The sequence below is a fragment of the Rutilus rutilus genome (assembly GCF_951802725.1).
Source record: "Rutilus rutilus genome assembly, chromosome: 17".
Taxonomy (NCBI): domain Eukaryota; kingdom Metazoa; phylum Chordata; class Actinopteri; order Cypriniformes; family Leuciscidae; genus Rutilus; species Rutilus rutilus.
The window spans coordinates 11,457,877-11,477,524 of NC_140230.1; the positions used below are offsets into that span (position 1 = coordinate 11,457,877).

Consider the following 19,648-nt stretch of genomic DNA (forward strand, 5'->3'; position numbering starts at 1 on the left):
GACTTAACCATATTTCTAACATGCAGTCAAAGTGACAATCAACAAACCTAGCCAGTTCAGATATTTCATGTGTTCTAGCTCAAGCACACCTGATCCAGTTAATGAAGCCCTTGATTAGTTGCATCAGGTGTGCTTGAAACAACACCTGTTTTGCAGATTTGTGCTGTTGTGAGGGATTATATTCAGGGGGTTGAATACTGCAGAAGTCGTTAAAAGTTGCATTTTCAGTTAATTTTGGAGAAACCACTTGAAACATTTGTTGTCTTGAGCTATTTCAATTACTTTTGTTTGATTTGTTCACTGCAAACAGCTGAAAGTCTGTACATTTTGCCAATAAACCTGATTTGCAATTTGGGGTTGAATAATTTCTCAAGTTTATCAGCCGATTGTTATTTCCACATCCTTAATGCCTTTTGTGCCTACTTTTGATATTTACAGGATTATTGTTTTCTGATTATCACAGCCCCTGTTTAAGATAAATGTAAGTACCAAACGCATTCAAACAATTCAGAAAAGTTAGCTTGTGTTCTGATAATGCTGCAGACTTCATCCTGTCATTATCACTTTCAGGGTGAACAAGGTGGAAACTGTGCGGCGGGGTAAGGAAATGTGTTGGGTCTTGATGTCGTTTCTCAGCGGGATGCAATTGTTAGGCTGTTAAAAGTTTCACACAATGCTCGGTTGGAAATTACATGAACAGTTGGGCCAATTTAGCACAGAAACAAAACCTGTTTCACCGGTGGTAAACATTTCAGTACATATTTGCGTTAAGAGCGATTGATAAACTCAACTCATTGATGCAAACTACTCTTGGAATGAAAGGAATTGTGTAAAGGTGACAGATTGTGACCTATTACAAAGATGATGAGGTGGTTATTCAAAGCTGCATCAGAATGACTTCAGAGTAACCTAGTTTAGCTAGTCTCATTTAGAGCTGCACGATTCTGGTTAAATTGAGAATCACACATTTTTCAAACAGTGATCACAATTCTCCCACGATTCTGAACAGACAACTAAACAAAATAACGTAATTAACGAGTTCTGACAAAATGTTAATTGACGCAGTCTATTTAAACCGTTTAATTAATCTGAATGAATTATTTTAACAACTGTTTGAATGAATAATTCAATGACTCAGTCCTAAGTATTTCACTTGATTCATTACTGGATGAATCATCGGTTTTGAACGAATGCTTTTCAATGGCATTGGCAACACATTTTTTAGCAGTCACTTGTCGCTACCCTGTGGCGTAACAATGAAATCGATACGATCTTTATTACTTTCAAAAGGTGTTTGCTCTTTTGATCGTTATCCTAGACAACAGTGTTTATATCAGAACTATAAACTTTTATCATAGTAGCCAACTTCTGTGATAATACGAATATTTGCAACACAGAAATAACAAAACTACATGTTGTCGCATCTGGTTAGTACATGGTGTTAAAGCGTAAGATTTCTTTTTTTTATGCATACGTTAGAAGCAACAACACAACGTAGACCTGTAGAGCCAACATATGTTAATAAGGTTAATACAGTAAGCTGTGGAAATGTTCACATGGAGAGCACTGGGCTAATTGGCTGTTGGCATGCGAGCAAACTTTCAGTGGGGATCCAGTCAGGTCCAAAAGTTCACTGAGCTGAATCTCCTTCATTCAGAGTTATTTTGGTGTCCATGTCAACATTTTTGTTCGATTTTTATTTATTTTTCTAATTTCTTGTATCTTACGTGATCTTTTTCTTTATTAACATTTTGCAGTTTTTGCCTTTCATAGTCCTCAAATTAATAGTCCCCTTTTTGTTATTATTGTCTGGAAGTTTAATAAATATGGTAATATTGGATGATAATCATTTAATGTGCAGCTCTCTCGGCATCTTCAAATGCGAACTAGTGATGCATGAAAAATGTAAGCATTCCATTAGTGGTTTTATTTGTTCATTTTCATTTTTCCCTCAATTAGTTTTCTATTTTTGTCCTGTGCTTTCACCCTTCTCATTTGATTTATTTATTTATTTCCTCCACATTTTTTGCTGTTTGTCATTTTGATTTTCACGATGGAACTGCATCTGCTGCACAAACATGCTCTCTGTTACAGTGCAGTGTGGTAAATGTGATTTATGGCTTTATCAGCAAACTGTCTCCACTAAAACCAATATTATAGAAACTTATGGTTTTCTCTGAAAGGATTTCTTTTACCTTTCAGCATTATGTGTATACATTCCACTACTTAAAGCATGCTTTCAAGCAAGCTTTTAAGCTCTTTAAATGTTCAGTAGATAAGAATAAACCTTTTTTCTCCATTATGTTAGAATACTTCCTTAAACATCCTTGGAAAAAGACAACAACAAAAAAAGTGAGTAAACTTGATAAATCGTTACATTTACAACTCCATTTAGTGTCACTAAAGGCGCTTTTCCACTGCAGTTTAGTACCGATTCAAAGTGTGTGGGATTATAGACTGATCGTCATAGTTGTGCCGCCTCTACTGCTGCTCCTCGGCTACCAACGTGAGGAACGTCTTCACCTCGTCTTCTGACCATGTACAGCCATTTTCTTTTTTCAAGTTCCGTGCGACGGCCGTTTAAAAACAGTCGACTATTGAAACATAGCAGGTTTGGTGTCTTGTCTCGCAAATCCCCAATGATGCTGGTAGTGACGATTCTCTCTGACCAATCAGTGATCTGCAGTGTTTACACGTCACATTTTAGTATCGGTACGGCTCGCTTGGAACCTCAACCGAGGTGGTACTAAAAAAATTACCAGGTACTAGGTACTGTACACTGGAAAACCCCCCAAAAGTCACGTGAGCCCCATAAGTTATTATCGTTGTCTAAAACTAAAACCATAAAAAAATTATTTACTTGAACTGCAGCATATACGCAGAAGGCAATGTAATTAAGTTGTGCAATATGAGACGGGTATGAAGTATGATAAAAGACATGATTCTCCTATTACTAAATCATTCCAGTGAAAATGTGAAAATCTTTCCCTGGGTTTCTCATGACAGTCTTTATCAAAAGGTGTTCCACATCATTTAAACTTGTTATAATTTGATTTATGCTAGTTCTCAAGGCAACATTTCTCAAGTTCTAAAATAGCTTAAATAAACTAAATCTAAAAACTAAATTTAGTTAAAAATGGCTATATAGTTTGTTTTTTTTACGAATAAAAACGAATAAAAATGACGACATTGTGACGAAATTACTAAAACTTTACATTTTAATTTAAAATGTCATTTTAATAAACAAACTTTACATTAAAATGAAAGCAGAAATGATAAAAAATGAAAATCTAATGAACTTAATTATTGCATTGCTCCTTTAAAACACTGTTAACAGAAAAAAAGGAACCCTGGCCTGTGTGTCAACACAAGGAAAGATTCTTCAGCAACTAGAACTAGTTGCACTATCTGTCATTTTGTCTTAACATCTCCTCTCATCAGGGTGTGCCCTGCTCTACGTCCAACCCTGCGGGGCACTTCTGCAAATTCCTCCTGTGACTTTATTTTATTCCTTTTTCCGTGTTTAGTTTGGCTCATGCAGCATAAACTTGCAGCGTTTAAGACTGACATGCATGTTCAATGTGTAGTTTGACCGTAAAAAGAGCCAGCTGTGTGATTTAGCCCTCTCTACACCCCTGGGACTGCTGTCGGGTTGCTTTCTTTCTCAGCGTTGCAGAATCACAGATGAATTTGATAGGCATTGCAGCACACCATGTGGTTAATACATGTACAAGCAGTGGTTGGCTCATCAACATCACCCTGCTTCCATCTGCCACCATTTTAATGTCAACCATCATTAACATGAATAATTCAGCATTATTTGGTCACTTTTGTTTACTCTACATTCCTACATTCTTTGAGGAGAAAGAGGATTTTGAATGTCAATATTCTTGTTTCAACACTAAAAGAAAGCATAATTTGGATTGTTCAGCCTACAGCCTACATTTGTGCGCTGGAAGTTGTGTCTTCTGTTATTTTACATGCAGTGATATCTGCTGTAGTTATCCTCGGAAGCCTCGGGAAGAGCGTAAACATTCCAAACAGATTTCCACGGTTCCTCCTGCGATGGCCTTTCCGCTAGCAGAGAGACTGGAGATAAATTTAGACTAAACAATCAAAGTGCCCATTTCTCAGCTGGGGTGGGGGTGGGGGTGGGGGGGGGGGACATCCTTTACAAATCTCTGCTGAAGTTGAAGTTAAGGCCTCGATATGCTCACGGCAAAGTTCTTTTTCGTTCTTTTGCTTAAAAATAAGTTTGAAATATCTGAGGGAAGCTTTTAGATGATTATGTTTGTGCTGCGTGCTCCTCTCAATAACACAATAAACACATAATGATGACAGCGGTGAGAAAACAGCCATTAAGAAAGCTTCTGATCTTAGCTATATGTATATGTTTGTACAAGCTCTTGTTTATGTACAACTTTTTACAATCGATTGCTTTAAAGCAGTGTTTCTCAACTGGTGGGTTGCAAGATAATTTTTATAGTCTATATATGATCAAATTCCTTAAAAAAAATCGTCACGGCTTAATGACCATGGAAAATGTGGTTTGTCCCTTTGCCAAACCAGTTGAGAACCACTGCTTTAAAGCAAGCAGCTTTACAGTATTAAACATGAAAAGGTAGTGACCGTGTCACTTCCAATAAAAATTACAACTTCAGTTTCTACTTGTAAAAGCAGCTCTCCAGTGTGTTCATGGTTTTACTCACGTCTGACCTTGACAGGCTGAACTGAAGAAATGATCTGAAGATTTCCACGTCAAAGAAGGCAGAGCCACAGAACACACCTACCTATTATGTAATTGATATGGTAGCTCAAAGGTGTTAAACAGCCAGAGGAAACTTTTCCAAAAGAATTGCTTTGACAAGCTGTTTTCAGAGAACTTCAAACCAAGTTCGTTTTGGCCAGATTTTGTTCGAAATGCTGTCACCGGTTTGTTCTTTGATTTCTGTTGAAGTATATTGGGGCCTTACATTTCTGTTTCACTTTTATTTATCTTTTCCCCCTGGACTGTAGACGTTCACTTTTACGTTGGGAATATAAACCTTCTCTTGTGTCCCAAATATGAGACATGTGCTGTAAGTAAGCTGTAGTGGTCTGCTACACTGTTTTGGACCGTTCAGCAGCGATATAGTGATTATTAGGCTCGAGTAGCAGTCTTATCAGGGTTGCCTGCCATGCTGGAGATCCGTGCAGTGTGTGGAAGTGGTTGCTGACAGCAGTCTGGTATCATAGAGAGAGAGAGTCAGTCCATGAATCCAATGCTGAACCCACTGCAGCAAGATGACAAATCACAATGTGACATGTTGACTGGTTTTTACTTTAAATTTAAGCTTTGATGTTACTAAAAATGCTTAACACTGCAGTGTGTCATTTCTTTACCACAAGTGTCAACAAATGGAATGGTAAAAATTGTGAGGGTGTGTGCAGAGGCACATTATTCTTATAAGTTTCTTATACTTTTATTGTTTCGATGTTTTATGATTTGTCTTAAAGGGATAGTTCGGCCAAAAATGATATTTAACCCATGATTTACTCACCCTCAAGCCGTTCGAGATGCATATGTCAATCTTTTTTCAGACGAACACATTTTCAGTTATTTTAGAAAATGTCTTAGATCTTTCAGTGGTTTTAGTGTGAAGCTATGGGGTCCATCTCCTCCAAGTCCCAAAATGTGCATGCATCCTTCACAAAAGTAATCCATCCGGCTCCTGGGGGATAAACGGAGGCCTTCTGAGGGTAATCCGTGCGGTTTTGTCGAATATATGAAAATAACTGGCTTCCGGTAGCAGTCGACGCGCGTTCACGGAGATGGATGCTGGCGTATGATGTAGAACGTAGCGTAGGAAGCGTCGTGACGTAGAACGAACGTGATAGCGCAGCCAGAGAGCAGAGCAAAACAAAACTCTACGTTCGTTCTACGTCACGACGCTTCCTACGCTACGTCCTACGTCATACGCCAGCATCCATCTCCGTGAACGCGCGTCGACCGCTACCGGAAGCCAGTTATTTTCATTTGTAAAGTTTTAAATATGTATATTTTTACGACAAAACCGCACGGATTACCCTCAGAAGGCCTTCGTTTATCCCCCTGGAGCCGGATGGATTACTTTTGTGAAGGATGCATGCACATTTTGGGACTTGGAGGAGATGGACCCCATAGCTTCACACTATAACCACTGAAAGATCTAAGACATTTTCTAAAATAACTGAAAATGTGTTCGTCTGAAAAAAGATTGACATATGCATAGTGCTGGGCGGTATACCGGTTCATACCGAATACCGGTGTTTATTTTTGTCATGATATGAATTTTTAAAATACCGCAATACCGATGTATGTCGCTTTAATAATGATCGGAGCGCAAACACTGTTTGAGAGGGTCTTTTCACTGTTGCACTGTAGTGATGCACGTGTAAGCGTGACTTTGAAGATGGATAGGTTAAACTATAATTGATAGCTGTCAAATTATATTACAGTGTTTCCCATACATTGGTTCACAATATCAACACAGCCTTTTGGAAAATCTATTTGTGGTTGACATTGACATCGTTGAATAAACATGAGCACTGCACGTTTCAAAATCAAAACGCAGCGTGGGTGTTTTTATATTAATGTATCTGAAGTGAACTGACGGTCTTTAGAAAAGTTTCTTTGTTATTACGATTGAATCTTTCTTTATCTTTCCTGAAAGCAGCGTTTATGAGCGTTGCTGCTTTGTGTACAGCCGTTACCGGGGAAACCGCTATTTCTGCCGCTCCTAAAGCGCCTCCTGCTGGCACCTCTTTATAAACAGCCTTGCAAACCTGTAATAATCATAATTCTAGTGTGGATTTTTTTTTCTACAATATTCACTCATGACAGTAAAATAGGGCATTCTAAGTCAATCTACTGCAGCATTTCCTCTCTCACTCAGTGAAAAATGTGTTTTACACCCAGTCATCCTTGGAAAAAAAGAAATACCGCCATATACCGTGAAACCGGTGTAATTTAGAAAAATACCGTGATGTGGATTTTTGGTCATACCTCCCAGCACTACATATGCATCTCGAACGGCTTGAGGGTGAGTAAATCATGGGTTAAATATCATTTTTGGCCGAACTATCCCTTTAAGTATGGTTTGCTGAATCTCCTGTCTGCACAAGAAATTTACCCTTGGGTACTAATAAAGACACCTTGACCTTGATATAGTTTTTTTCTAATATTAAGTTATATATATTTTAAAATGGAGAAATTCCAATAGGATCATCTCACCATCGGTGCTTGGACCCTTATTATATACCTATTTAAATAGTTATCGAAAGAAATGGATTGGAATTCGATTTTAAATGTCTAATTTGATGTCTAAATCTCTTTATTTGTTGACATTAAATATAATTGTTATGTTGGCAGCATTTTATTATTTCATATATGAGCATTTGATTTGATTCCTCCTTCACTTTAACTGTCTTGCGGCTTGTCAGTGTCTCTCTGATTTCTGTTTTAAGCTCTTTTGTTTGGATTTGGTTTTATCTCCAGGGCTTTTCAGACTGGGTATTTTAAGGAAATCGCGTCAGGCAGATTAATTTAGTCACTGCCTGCTTGCATAATATTCTCACTCTCATTAAACAACTACCTCTATTTTCACACATTTGATTCGCATGTGAAATTCAAGCTATTGAGGTACAGCCCTCCACTTCAACTGCAAGCTACTCAAATGTCTAGCTTTTGTGAAATCTCAATTTGTCTTTAGCTGATAAGAACATTGAAAGTAGTAAAATGACCTTCACAGAGAGGCCGCGGACAGTTAGCAACTTGGCATAATTGTCATTACCAGATTGAGACAAGAGTGTAAATCCTCACAGGAAAGGAATAACAGTTTTAGATAAAACCCTGAAGCATTTTCTTTTTGCAGAAGGAGCTTTTTTCTTCTGTGGAGTATAGAAATGGAAAACTCTTCTGTTGCATGAATATTTCATAGACAAATGTGTTAAAAACAATGAGAGGTTAAAAGTATATAGTTGGCTATATAATAATGTTTAATTCCAGAGAAATAAGCCATTTTAACCGCATCGCCTGTCAATGACATCATACCCACGTTACCCTCGATTTCTGTTTTTTAATCATGGAAACAATGACGCTTTAATATATTATGATTTTATTAAGCAACTGTTTGGATACATTCATAGACAGAAAACTAATCATTGTTATACAGCTCAACACAGTTAAATCTCGATTTCTTGATTTACCGCGAGTACCATATTTACCATGCGTAATATCGCTCTAGGTCACTGCAGTGTGCAACAAGTGTTTCATATAGTAGCCGCCGAGCGAATGCACTGAATAGCATTAGAACAACTTTCAACACACTCAGATGTATCTAATCTAATATGATAAAACAGCGCTGCGTTAGCCCAGATACGCATGATTCGGAAGAATAATAAAGTAATATTGCGGAATAATAAAAGCTCCACTGCCCTTGAGCTGTGTCGTGCTTGTCTCTCATTAGCAATCGCTCCAGCGGCTTTCGTAACGTTAATAAATATTTAATACATTACCGGTCATCCATGAATATGACTTCTGCATGAGTCTCGACGTATTCTCCTCCGGCTGTAAAGGGGAAGACAACAACTCCCATGATTCTGCGAAATCAAGGCGTCATCAAGCCTATTCTTTGTTTTGAATAAATGACCTCTAGTGGTGACAAATTACATAGTGTGCCTTTAAACTGCAAATGCACTTTACCTTTAAATGTTTCAACAGCATATTAATAAACTCAAGCAGCCTTGATGACAGGAATACCGAGAAATCATTTATCCGCAGCCTTTGAGATGTCAGACACAGTGCATAGTTTGTTCTTTTGGGCTTTTTAATGTTGACATTGAAAGGTCACATCTGGACCCCATTACTTTGTCCCATAGCCTTTGATAACTACACTCTTATTACGTTTCACTAATGACAGTTGTCGTTGCCAGAATGCCCAATGACTAGTTATTTCTGAAACCCTGGAGAGGAAATGTCATCATGACAGCTTGCAGTCTCGTCCCCTATCATATTGTGATGGAGAAATTGTGGCTTTAATCACTTAGGTTCTGTTCTAAAAGAGTCCTGTTGTTCTGAATCCCATTTTTGGCATTATAATGGCAATTTGAGATGTAATGTTGGTTGATAAGAGCCTGGCAGCATAATCAAGTGGAGACGAACAGGCAGATTCTCTCGCCAGTTCTCATATCTATTTATTCTCTCTCTGCCTTCACAAATTTCCAGCGTGCAGATAATGACTAGAGCGGGCTGGCTGCTTCTGCAGCTCAGTGGTGCTGATTTTCAGACTGCCGCTGTAAGCCTGCTGAATCTCCTCGGCTCTTTCATGGTGGTTGGGCTGTAATTTTGCCACGTACGTGTGCTGAATGCTGATGCGCCCCGGTCGAACTTTGCCTCAGCGGCTGCTCACAACAACAGCAACTCAAGTCATTTTCAGTCAGCTAATACAAGTGTTATTGGCTTCTCTTCAGTTAATGATAGAAAGCCCCTCTGTGGCAGCTACATCTTAAGCATGTTCCCTATTTGCTTTCAGGGTAAAAAAAAACATGTAAGATGCCTAGCTAAACCATTGAAACATGCTAACTTAATAGTGACATGAATATCATGGAGCATTTTCCCCCAAATAAATATTTGGACTAGCCCTGAACTAATCCTGGGTTTCCAGCAAAGAACGACACAATCCTGGGTTAAGACTTGAACAGTGTCTAGAATTAGGCTCACATGTTCATGTTCAAGAAACTTGATGTGCATCCTCATCTTCTCTTTCTGCTCTTCACAGCCTGATAAACCGAATGCTTCAGAGGGATCCGAAGAGGCGAGCATCACTGGAGGAGATCGAGAGCCACGCGTGGCTTCAAGGGGTGGACCCATCTCCAGCTACCAAATTCAACACCCCACTGGTGTCTCACAAGAATCTTTCAGAAGAGGAACACAACGGCATCATCCAACGCATGGTGCTGGGAGACATCGCCGATAGAGAAGCCATCATTGAGTAAGGCTTGTGATACAGATTTTAAGAAGCTGAGATGTACAACATTTTCAACAGAAGTGTATCTCCGTTGTTCTTATATTTTTCCTTAAGCAGGACTATCTTGAAATCACAGACTGCGTTAGAAAGAGCGTCCAGGTTTATGTGTGGTCACCTTAAAGAATTTGGTGTAAAGGGTTCCAAAGCACTTTGCTTACCTCTTGGCTGAATTAATAGAATGATATTTTTGCCATAATGTCAAGTAGAGTGTATATTTTTTTACATTTTCAGTGAATTACTAAATGTTATACATTGAATTCATGTTTATAAAGACGCTGCAGATCTTGACATCATATCACGACCGCTGCAGTGTCCGAAGACATTTTGCATGTGTGACCACGGCTTTAGTTAAACCTTTGACAACTTTATGACTATCAAATCAAAATGATTGATTGTGTTATGTTCTATTCTGTTGTCTATCTAAGCTTTTGTAAGATAACATGGTTTTATTATTAGTAGGGTACCATTTTTCACAAGTGTTGGAAAATATTTTCATCCCGCTGACAGTGGAGCATGAAACGAACAGTGCAGAAGACTCCTGCTGTACAGTCTTGTAGAAAGATGCATGCTGGGTGACAGTTCAAAACACCCATCAGTCTTTCCTTTATGTCTTCGATTCCACTCCCTGACAGCTGGGGAACCCCACTATGAGAAACTGCAGTCAGTCTGCCTTAAAGGAACCCTCAATATGTTTTAAAGAGGATGTGTACTGAATGATTGCATTAAAATCCCATGTACAAGTCATTCTTCCTTTTCCAAAATGTCCTTGTTTCACACACACACACACACAAAAACAAGTTAGATCAAAACACAAGTGGGTCTTACTTCTTTGCTCATGTTAAACGCTCAGTGCATAAGAGCTGAAATGGGCCATGAACACAGGCCATGACGTGAACTCAATCCTTGCCAAAAGATTGTCGCTGCATGATTCAAACTCATTTGTTCAATTGTTGGTATGCAATCCCTGAAGAAGCAGTGTAATCTCTGCTAACATGCCCAGACTCGCCATCTTAAAAAGCTGAATGCAGAATGTCCCATTTGTATTGGGACAGTGTGCTATCTGGGATTTTTCAGTTATTTTAGTCTCAGGTGTTCAAAATGAATGCCACTATACAAGACCTTTTGAACTGATAGAAGCCACATGGGTCTCTAGTTGTTAGAGCCGTGGAGTTTTACTTGTTACTGACATGCCAAATTTCATTGTCTAAACTGGTGTTTCTCTCTCACACACTGTATCTCCTTCTCACTTGTCCATTCTCTTTGCTCTGCCTCCAGAGCCCTGGAGACAAACAAGTACAACCACATCACTGCTACTTACTTCTTGTTGGCTGAACGGATCTTGAGGGAAAAGCAGGAGAAGGAGGTGCAACCTCGTTCTTCCAGCCCCAGTAACATCAAGGCCCAATTCAGGTACTTCATGGGGGTTCCTCCATTTCTGCTGTCTGTTATTTATACACTCATGTTTTGTCAGTAGAATGCTATGTAGTTATGAGATGTATTGTTAAAGGGTTAGTTCACCCAAAAATGAAAATTCTGTCAGTAATTACTCACCCTCATGTTGTTCCAACCCCGTAAGACCTTCGTTCATCTTCAGAACACAAATTAAGATATTTTTGATTAAATCTGAGAGCTGGCTCACTCCTCCATAGACTTCTAAGACACTATAACTTGCTGGCCCAGAAAATGTATCACCACGTATCACACACATGACCAGCATCGCCCAATAGTGAGCCTATGTGGTGACGTGCAACACAGACGCGCTACGCTTAAACACTACGTGAAAAGACTCGAGGCCCAGAGAGAAGGAAATGAAAAGTGGAATAAAGTCGTTATTTTTGTTTGTTTTTGTGCACAAAAAGTATTCTCGTCGCTTTATAAACTTAAGATTGAGCCACTGTAGTCACTTGGACTATATTAACGATATCTTTAATACATTTTCTGGGCCAGCAAGTTATAGTGTCTTAGAAGTCTATGGAGGAGTGAGCCAGCTCTCAGATTTAATCAAAAATATCTTAATTTGAGTTCCGAAGATGAACGAAGGTCTTACGGGGTTGGAACAACATGAGGGTGAGTAATTACTGACAGAATTTTCATTTTTGGGTGAACTATCCCTTTAAGTCCTCTACGGTTTCTTAGTTTTGGTGCAACAGGCAAAAAGTCTTGCTCATATTATTTGTTGTTAGTGTCAAAACTTAGTCAAAAATGATTATCTTTCAAAAGAGTTGACCATGTCATGGTGTACACAGGCAGGCTCTTGGGAGTAGGTGTTGGTGCTCATAGGGGAGCAGGATTCACTATAAGAGGTTGTGAGAGGTCAGCTCTGCTAGATGTCAGTATTCCTGTCTGTTCACTGTGCTGTGTGTGGACAGCCAGCACATCCTCTGAGCGCCGCACCGGGTGACAAATGTGTTTAAAAGATGAGGCTGAAATTGGTTTGGACTGACCTAGAAAAGCAGCGAGGCTGCGGATGCTTTTTGAAAGGAGCTGGGAATGGAAGAAATGAGAGGATGTGGTGTGGGAAAGTAGTAAGAGAGGAATATGTTGGATGGGGTGAAGAGAGGAAAGAGTCCTCAGGATGCAGCAGGGATCATGAAGGGTGACATGATTTTTTTATGGGAATCCACGTAGAAATATCAACAGAATGGAAAAGCAAACTGAGCCTCCCAGATTCTTCCCAGAATCAATTCGGTTGGAGCCATTGGTTACCCAGATCACGATTGCATTGTTCTCGTTCATCAGTTGTGCCCTTCATAGACAGAAATAGTTTATAGGCTGTATGTACTCAGAATTGTAATTCCTCATCCTAGTGGAGAATGTTGATGAGCGGTAGAGTATAAATTCTGCCTGAAACGTTATTTCACTGTATGAGGTTGACTTTTGAAGTTACACATGAAATGCGGACAGCATCATCAGACTGACAGCATCATTTGCAAAAGCCTTAAGCCATTGCAGAAATTATCTTATTCTTTTCTTTATGATGAACAGATACAGAAATGTTTACAATCATTTCTCATGAGGCCTCTAAGCATAGCTATAGTTTTATAAATCAGACTTGGTCTAAGTCCACTAATTCATTATATCCTAAAAATAGTAACACAAGTAATGCAAAAAGGGGCAATATTTTACCAAGCCATTTGACAAGTTTCACCCTGTATCCTTGTTAACAGATTTTCTTTACTGTTCTCTCTAAGCAAAAATGTGATTAAATATTTGTTTAATCAAGGCATTTGCGTTTGCCGTAGGGCTGTGCGATATAGCTAAAAAATGTATCATGATATAATGTTTAATATCGTTCGGTATCAATAATTATTGACTTTTTATAACCTTTTTTATTTATTTATTTAAAGACAAGTAGAAAAGTTTGATTTAAACCATATATATATATATTTTTTTATTAATATATATATATATATATATATATATATATATATATATATATATATATATATATATATATATAATTATTATTATTTATTTATTTATTTATTTTTATTTTTTATTTTTTTTTATCCACATTATTAAGGCAAACAACAAATTATATTAGTTTTAGCAGTCAAAAACAAAAATAAAATGTAAACCAAAATATCTTTATGCCTTATAAATAGTAAGTGTAACAGTAAGTAAATAGTAAATATAAAAGATTAAGTGTTAAAGAAACTCTTGAACTTGAATCAAATGTTACAAAATGTGTGCAATGTAAAAGTGTAAACATTGAACAATCAAGGCAAACTTTGAGGTAGATCAACATCTGTGAGAAGTAGGGGTCCGGCACAAAATTCACGGTTCGGTTCGATACGACACAGTGGTGTCACAGTTAGGTACGTTTTCGATACAGCAAAAAGAAAGAAATGCCAGAGAAATTTCCTTGATTTAAAAAAATCAAATGTAAAAAATTTAAAAAATAAAATTGTCAAGTCAAGTCACATTTATTTTTATAGCGCTTTTTACAATACAGATTGTTTCAAAGCAGCATTACAGAGATAACAGGAAAATAATGCAAAAAAGTTTGTTTCTTGAAGAAAATAGCGTCACAGTCCAGCTTAAGTTAGTTCAGTGATGTTTCATTTTTGTAGTAAAAAAAAAAGTTATTAATTTAGTTTATATATATATATATATATATATATATATACATATACATATACATATACATATACAGCCGCTCTGGAGAAAACCATGATGACATCGTCCAGCTCAGTTCAGTTCTAGTATCATAGTGTCAATGCAGGCAGATCAATATTATTGTTGAATATTAAATGAAATGTTAAATTTAATGTCCCCAACTAAGCAAGCCAAGCCAATGGCAACAAAGGTGGAAAGTGTGTGGAAACTTTTAGTTTTATAAATGGGGGTAAGCTTTGAAGGATGAACAAATAATTTATCACATTTTCAAACAGTCATCACATTAAAAATATTTAAATATGATCATATTTGAGTTTTGAAGTACTGGAAAAAGATGTGTGACATGTTTATAACGGAGAAATTTCAAGTGCAAATTTTCTCACTAGATCTCGCAGCGATGTTGTTACTTCATTGGCGAATTCAAATGCTTTTGTTACTGCATCTCTTAGCGCTGTGTAGTAACAGTGTTGCTTGATCTAGATCGGCTCGCACAGCACTGACATTGATGGTCCAAACTGATAAACGGTCCGTGAAGCACAAAATGAGTAGCGCAGTTTAATTCTGCTTTCAGTACGTTTGCCATGTGACGTTGGGCAATCCTTGTGGTGGTTGCGCTAGCGATGCGCGCATTTTAATGAAAATATGGAACGCTATATCGAACATTTTTTATATCGTTACAGACAATGGTGTACCGTCAATAAATACCGATACCGTTTTATCGCCCAGCATAAAGTTTATGGAGTGTTGATGTGGTTATGACAACCAGGGAGGACATTGTGGAGCTCTGTTTCACTTTGTTTCAAAAGCCTAAAGTATCTCTTTAGCAAAGTATCTTTCCATAGCAACTTGCATAAGTGCACACACTGTGCTGTGTAAATGAAACTCTAGCAGGAAGGTAAGGATATAGGAAAAGACAATAAAAGTAAGTTGCAGCATCAAGTCAGAGATGTATTTCTGAATTGCCATGTTTCTTGCTTGAGTGCTTGGCACAAGAAGCAAGTCTGGCTTTTTTGTCAAGGACTGTCATTACCATTTGGGCTGTTTTCCTAAGGCACTCTCGAGCTTCTGTCTTTAAAAATAGTTTTTGGCAATGTCCACCTGTACTTAATATTATCCTGCTTTTAGTCACAACCTTATGCTGTTTTTGACTTTAAGGGAGATTGTACTCTATTTAAAGCAAGGTTATTTATATCAAGGACTATGTTCTTTTCTTTTTTGCAGGCAGTCATGGCCAACTAAAATCGACATGCATCAGGATATCGAGGACAGCTTAGCCTCTTCGTCCATCTCTCATGCTGGGGGTCCACAGGCTCCGGCTCGCAGTACAGAGAGCCTGCTGAACGGTCACCGCAATAAAGGGCTTCTGGAAGTGAGCCGTAGAGAGGAGATCAGCGAAGCCTCCAGCAGCTCTGCTGTCCCTGCTGCTCTGCCCCCAAACCCCCTTAAGCCTGGGGTCATGGCCCCTCTTGCATCCACTTCAGCCAAGCAACGAACTTGCCTCTTTCGAGTGGAGGAAGATGAGGAGGAGGAGGAAGAACAGGAGCCTTCACCATTGCCGACCCAGGTGGTATTGCGCCGCAAACCACTGTCCATCACCAACCGACTTACATCTCGAAAAAGTGCCCCAGTGCTCAATCAGATCTTCGAGGAGGAAGGCGAGTCAGACGATGACTTCGACATGGATGAGAGTCTTCCGCCCAAGCTCAGCCGGTTGAAGATGAACATAGCATCTCCTGGTACAGCCCAGAAGCGTTACCACCGCCGCAAAAGTCAGGGCCGTGGTTCGAGCTGCTCTAGCTCGGAGACCAGCGACGATGATTCAGAGAGCCATCGCCGACGACTAGACAAAGACACAGGGTTCACCTACAGCAGGAACCGCAGGGACAGTAGTGAGGGTCCGCCTGGAAACTCTGGGGGTAATGGGGGCGGTAGTAGCGGAGGGCAGAGCAAACCACCTGGTGAAGGTAACTCAGGACCAGACAAGGGCAGCCCTCCAGGAGGAGGAAATGGTGGTAGTACAGGAGGGAGCAGTGGAGGTGGCGGGAGTACAAAAGGACAAGGAGGCCCTTCCAGCTGTTCGCGTAGCAACAACAACAATGCTTCATCTGGCTCAACACGTAGTGCAGCGCGGAGTGCAGGGGAACTGGTAGAAAGTCTAAAACTCATGAGTCTGTGTTTAAGTTCTCAGTTTCAACATCGCAGCTCTGGAGGGGGTGGTGGGGGACGGTTTATCCTTGATCCTCAGAGCCTGTCCAGCGTTAAAATCCAGGAGAAGTCCTCCTGGAAGATGTGCATTGGCTCCAACAACAGTCTGGACAAAGTGATCAACCCTGCCTTGAATGGTGGCGTTGGGGCAATGGAGCATTATCAAGACCAAACAGCAGTCATGTTAAATGAACTTGGCCTGGTCAAGGAGAACAATCTGAACTTGAAAAATAATGTTCTCCAGCTACCTCTGTGTGAAAAGACCATCTCCGTGAACATCCAGCGAAGCCCCAGGGATGGGCTACTCTGTGCCTCAGCCCAGGCCAGCTGCTGTCAGGTCATATGATGGCACAGCACACGGCTGGTTCTGAGTGGATTGTTCCAATTGCCACATTTGTAGCATATGATGACTTGAGTTCTCCACCAGTAGCTGTATATGACCTCTCTTGATCCCAACTTGACCTTTAAACCTGCCTTCTGTGTTGTCTTAATCATTCTCACAACTTATTTATTAAGTTTCTTCTCTTGGACCCATTTGTTTTTAATGAAGTGCACGCTGCTATCCTTTTCTTTATTGTGTGTCTTTATTCGTTTTGCCCAGTTAGACTTTTAATAGAATTCAACATTTGTTTTTAAGTCCTGTTTATTTTGCTTTTATAGCCCTTGAAATTAAACACTCTTAATTTGAATTCCATGGTTCCGACACCACCCAATCAATCAAGAGTTGTGAAAACTGTATGTATAAATAAAATGACCTTTTAATAAAGTGAGGTATTTAAATTAAGACCAACAGTATGTGATAGAGCAGAACATGGCAATTCATAATGCAAGCACTTAAAGAAGCTCAACCTATAAATACCACAATTGGTTTTGTAAATTTAAGCCCCAATATGATTGTAACGAGATGGTAATACAGTTAAAGCAATAGTGAGAGTAAATAACAACCCCTGTTTTAATTCATAGTGCTGTCTGACGAGTCTTAAACTAAATGACCATTTTGCTTTGTTTTTGTTTTTTTGTGTGTTTTTTTTTTCTCCCCCTCCATTTTTAAAGTGCTATTGAAGTGTTTCCACATCACCTTTTAGAAATGTTCAATATAACTAAATTTTTGAGGTTAGTGACAATCAGTTGCAATAACAAGGGGAAATTCCCTTAAGGGGGCTACGGATAATCCACATGACTTTGTTTGAATTACATTGACGCATACAAGTCACAACACATATGTATATTTGAGGGATCATTTGGGATTTAAGTGCAATTTATCCGTTCAAGCTCTGCGAAATGCCCTCTTAAGTAACAATGTTTGCCAAATTCGCATCCCAGACAGCACTGTGGATACACCCACACATTAATGTGTTCATCCTAGTTTTTATCAAATTATCAGATTAAAATTGCACCACGGTATAAGTAAGTCTACAATTAGGATACTTTGAATCACAGTGGGGATAATTAGCCTTTACAACGCTGCTTCTGCCAGAGCGAAATCAAACCCGCAGACAGCGACAGTATTCAGCTTGTGTTGTACTGAATACTTTAATGAGAACCGTTGAGCCGGTGCCCCTCGTTTTAAATGTCATTATTACAAGACGAAATTTTGAATGGAGAAGTGATTTTATCGTTAAGGACACTGCTTTGGCTTTAAAAATCATTTTCGGTTGCAGATTCCGATCTCTTTCAACCCTGTTGTTCTTGTACCATTCAGCTTTGAGTTACTGTATATACCAGTCTCAGAATTGACTGGCCTTAGGGGCTGTTAATAAGTATGTACATATATTTTTTTTTTCAAAGTTTATTTTTTTGAAAGGACTGCTGTTTTAAAATGCTGTTTTGGATGTGGGCCTTAAACTGGCTTATAGTTGGGATAAAATGGGGCTTTTTTTGTCACCTGGCCACCTGATAACAGATAAATAATTAAATGGTATGTCATCTATTCAGTGGATGGCCACTCTTTCAGGAAATATGGCTCAAGAGTTGGCCATTGGCTGACCATCATATGGCATAGAAATAAGTCAAAGCTCTACAGGTGAAGAGTGTGAAAGAATAGGTTGAGAGATTTAAAGGGCATTTGCAATAAGCTAAGCTATAAGTTGCAGCTATATGTAAATATATTTTTTTTGGTTTTGTTTTTATATTTCAAATCTGTACATCCTTCAAATGGCTCATTTGACCCAAATTTATCTTAAGTATTTCTGTTTGTTTTGTCTCTTTGTTTAAAAAAAAATAACGTCTGTAAATATTGGTGTAAATATGGTGCTCTACACTTAGAAATGCAGTGTTGGACTTCTTGTTCATAGCTGTAATATAGCCTTATTAGATATGAGTGTCAAGAACAGAGCAAGGGAGGGTGAGTAGAAAACAGTGCTATATGCATTATGTCAGTCTCTGACTTTGTCCTACCCTTATGTAAACAGCTAAACGTCATGTGCATGTGTTGTGCGTTTGACATTTTTGATCCCCGTTCATTCAGAGGAAAAGAACCACCACAAAATGTTACAGGACCAAACCATGTACTGACGTTAAAAGAAAAAGAAAAGAAAAAAAAACAACTTTGAACAAGCAAAATGATTAAATGTTCTGTTGCTGAAACTTGTCCTTAAAAGTTACATATAGCTATGGTGATGTCCAAAATTAAATGTGAAATATGTTGTCTTTAAACCTGGACTTTTGTCCTTTTTTCTGTCAGTGTGTGGGATGGGCACTACGGTTTTCTCATTGAATATCTTGTTTCACTCCAAAATACGTCACATTATGAAAGTAAAATGATTCAAGTTGTTTATCTGTGGGCTTTCTGTACAACAGTAAAAGTCTCGGTTCAAAGGACTGGACGGTGTGGAAAGAAGTTAAACTTAACAAGAGTAGCGCTGCCCACAACTCCCTGCTGCTGAAAGGTATTTGCTCCTAATTTACTGCCCGCTTGTGCTGCCAAGGAGTTTCCAATAACCCAGAGCTTTTCAGGGGTGTCTCAAGTACACACTTCTCATCCAAGTACATGTCCAGCATCAGTTTAATGGTCAAACACACTATATGTGTTGTCAGTGGAGCACCTTGCGAGCGCACAGACACGTTCTGCATGGTGTCATTGCTGCTCAGTGGAAACTGCTGAGACCGCATCGGTCTCAGAAAGTGTGACAAGCTGTTCCTCTATTAGACTGAGTTGTAAGCTGGCTAATCACACTGGCCTCAGAAAACATCAAGTGTGAAGAAGACGCAAAGTTATTTGGCTCCCAAAACCTGGAAGTACTTTTAAATACTTTTCTGTAACGTCAAATACAACTTTA

General features: G+C 38.9%; 1 protein-coding gene across 1 annotated transcript in view; it reads left to right on the top strand.

Annotated features, from left to right (window-relative positions):
• Positions 1–19,025, top strand: part of snrka (SNF related kinase a) — a 61,289-nt gene extending 42,264 nt beyond the window's left edge. The window contains exons 4-6 of the mRNA XM_084385856.1: positions 9,798–10,010; positions 11,322–11,456; positions 15,387–19,025. Of these exons, the coding sequence (XP_084241982.1) occupies positions 9,798–10,010; positions 11,322–11,456; positions 15,387–16,716 (1,678 nt within the window). The 3' untranslated portion in view covers positions 16,717–19,025. The remainder of the gene's footprint in view (positions 1–9,797; positions 10,011–11,321; positions 11,457–15,386) is intronic.
• The last annotated feature ends 623 nt before the right edge of the window (positions 19,026–19,648 follow it).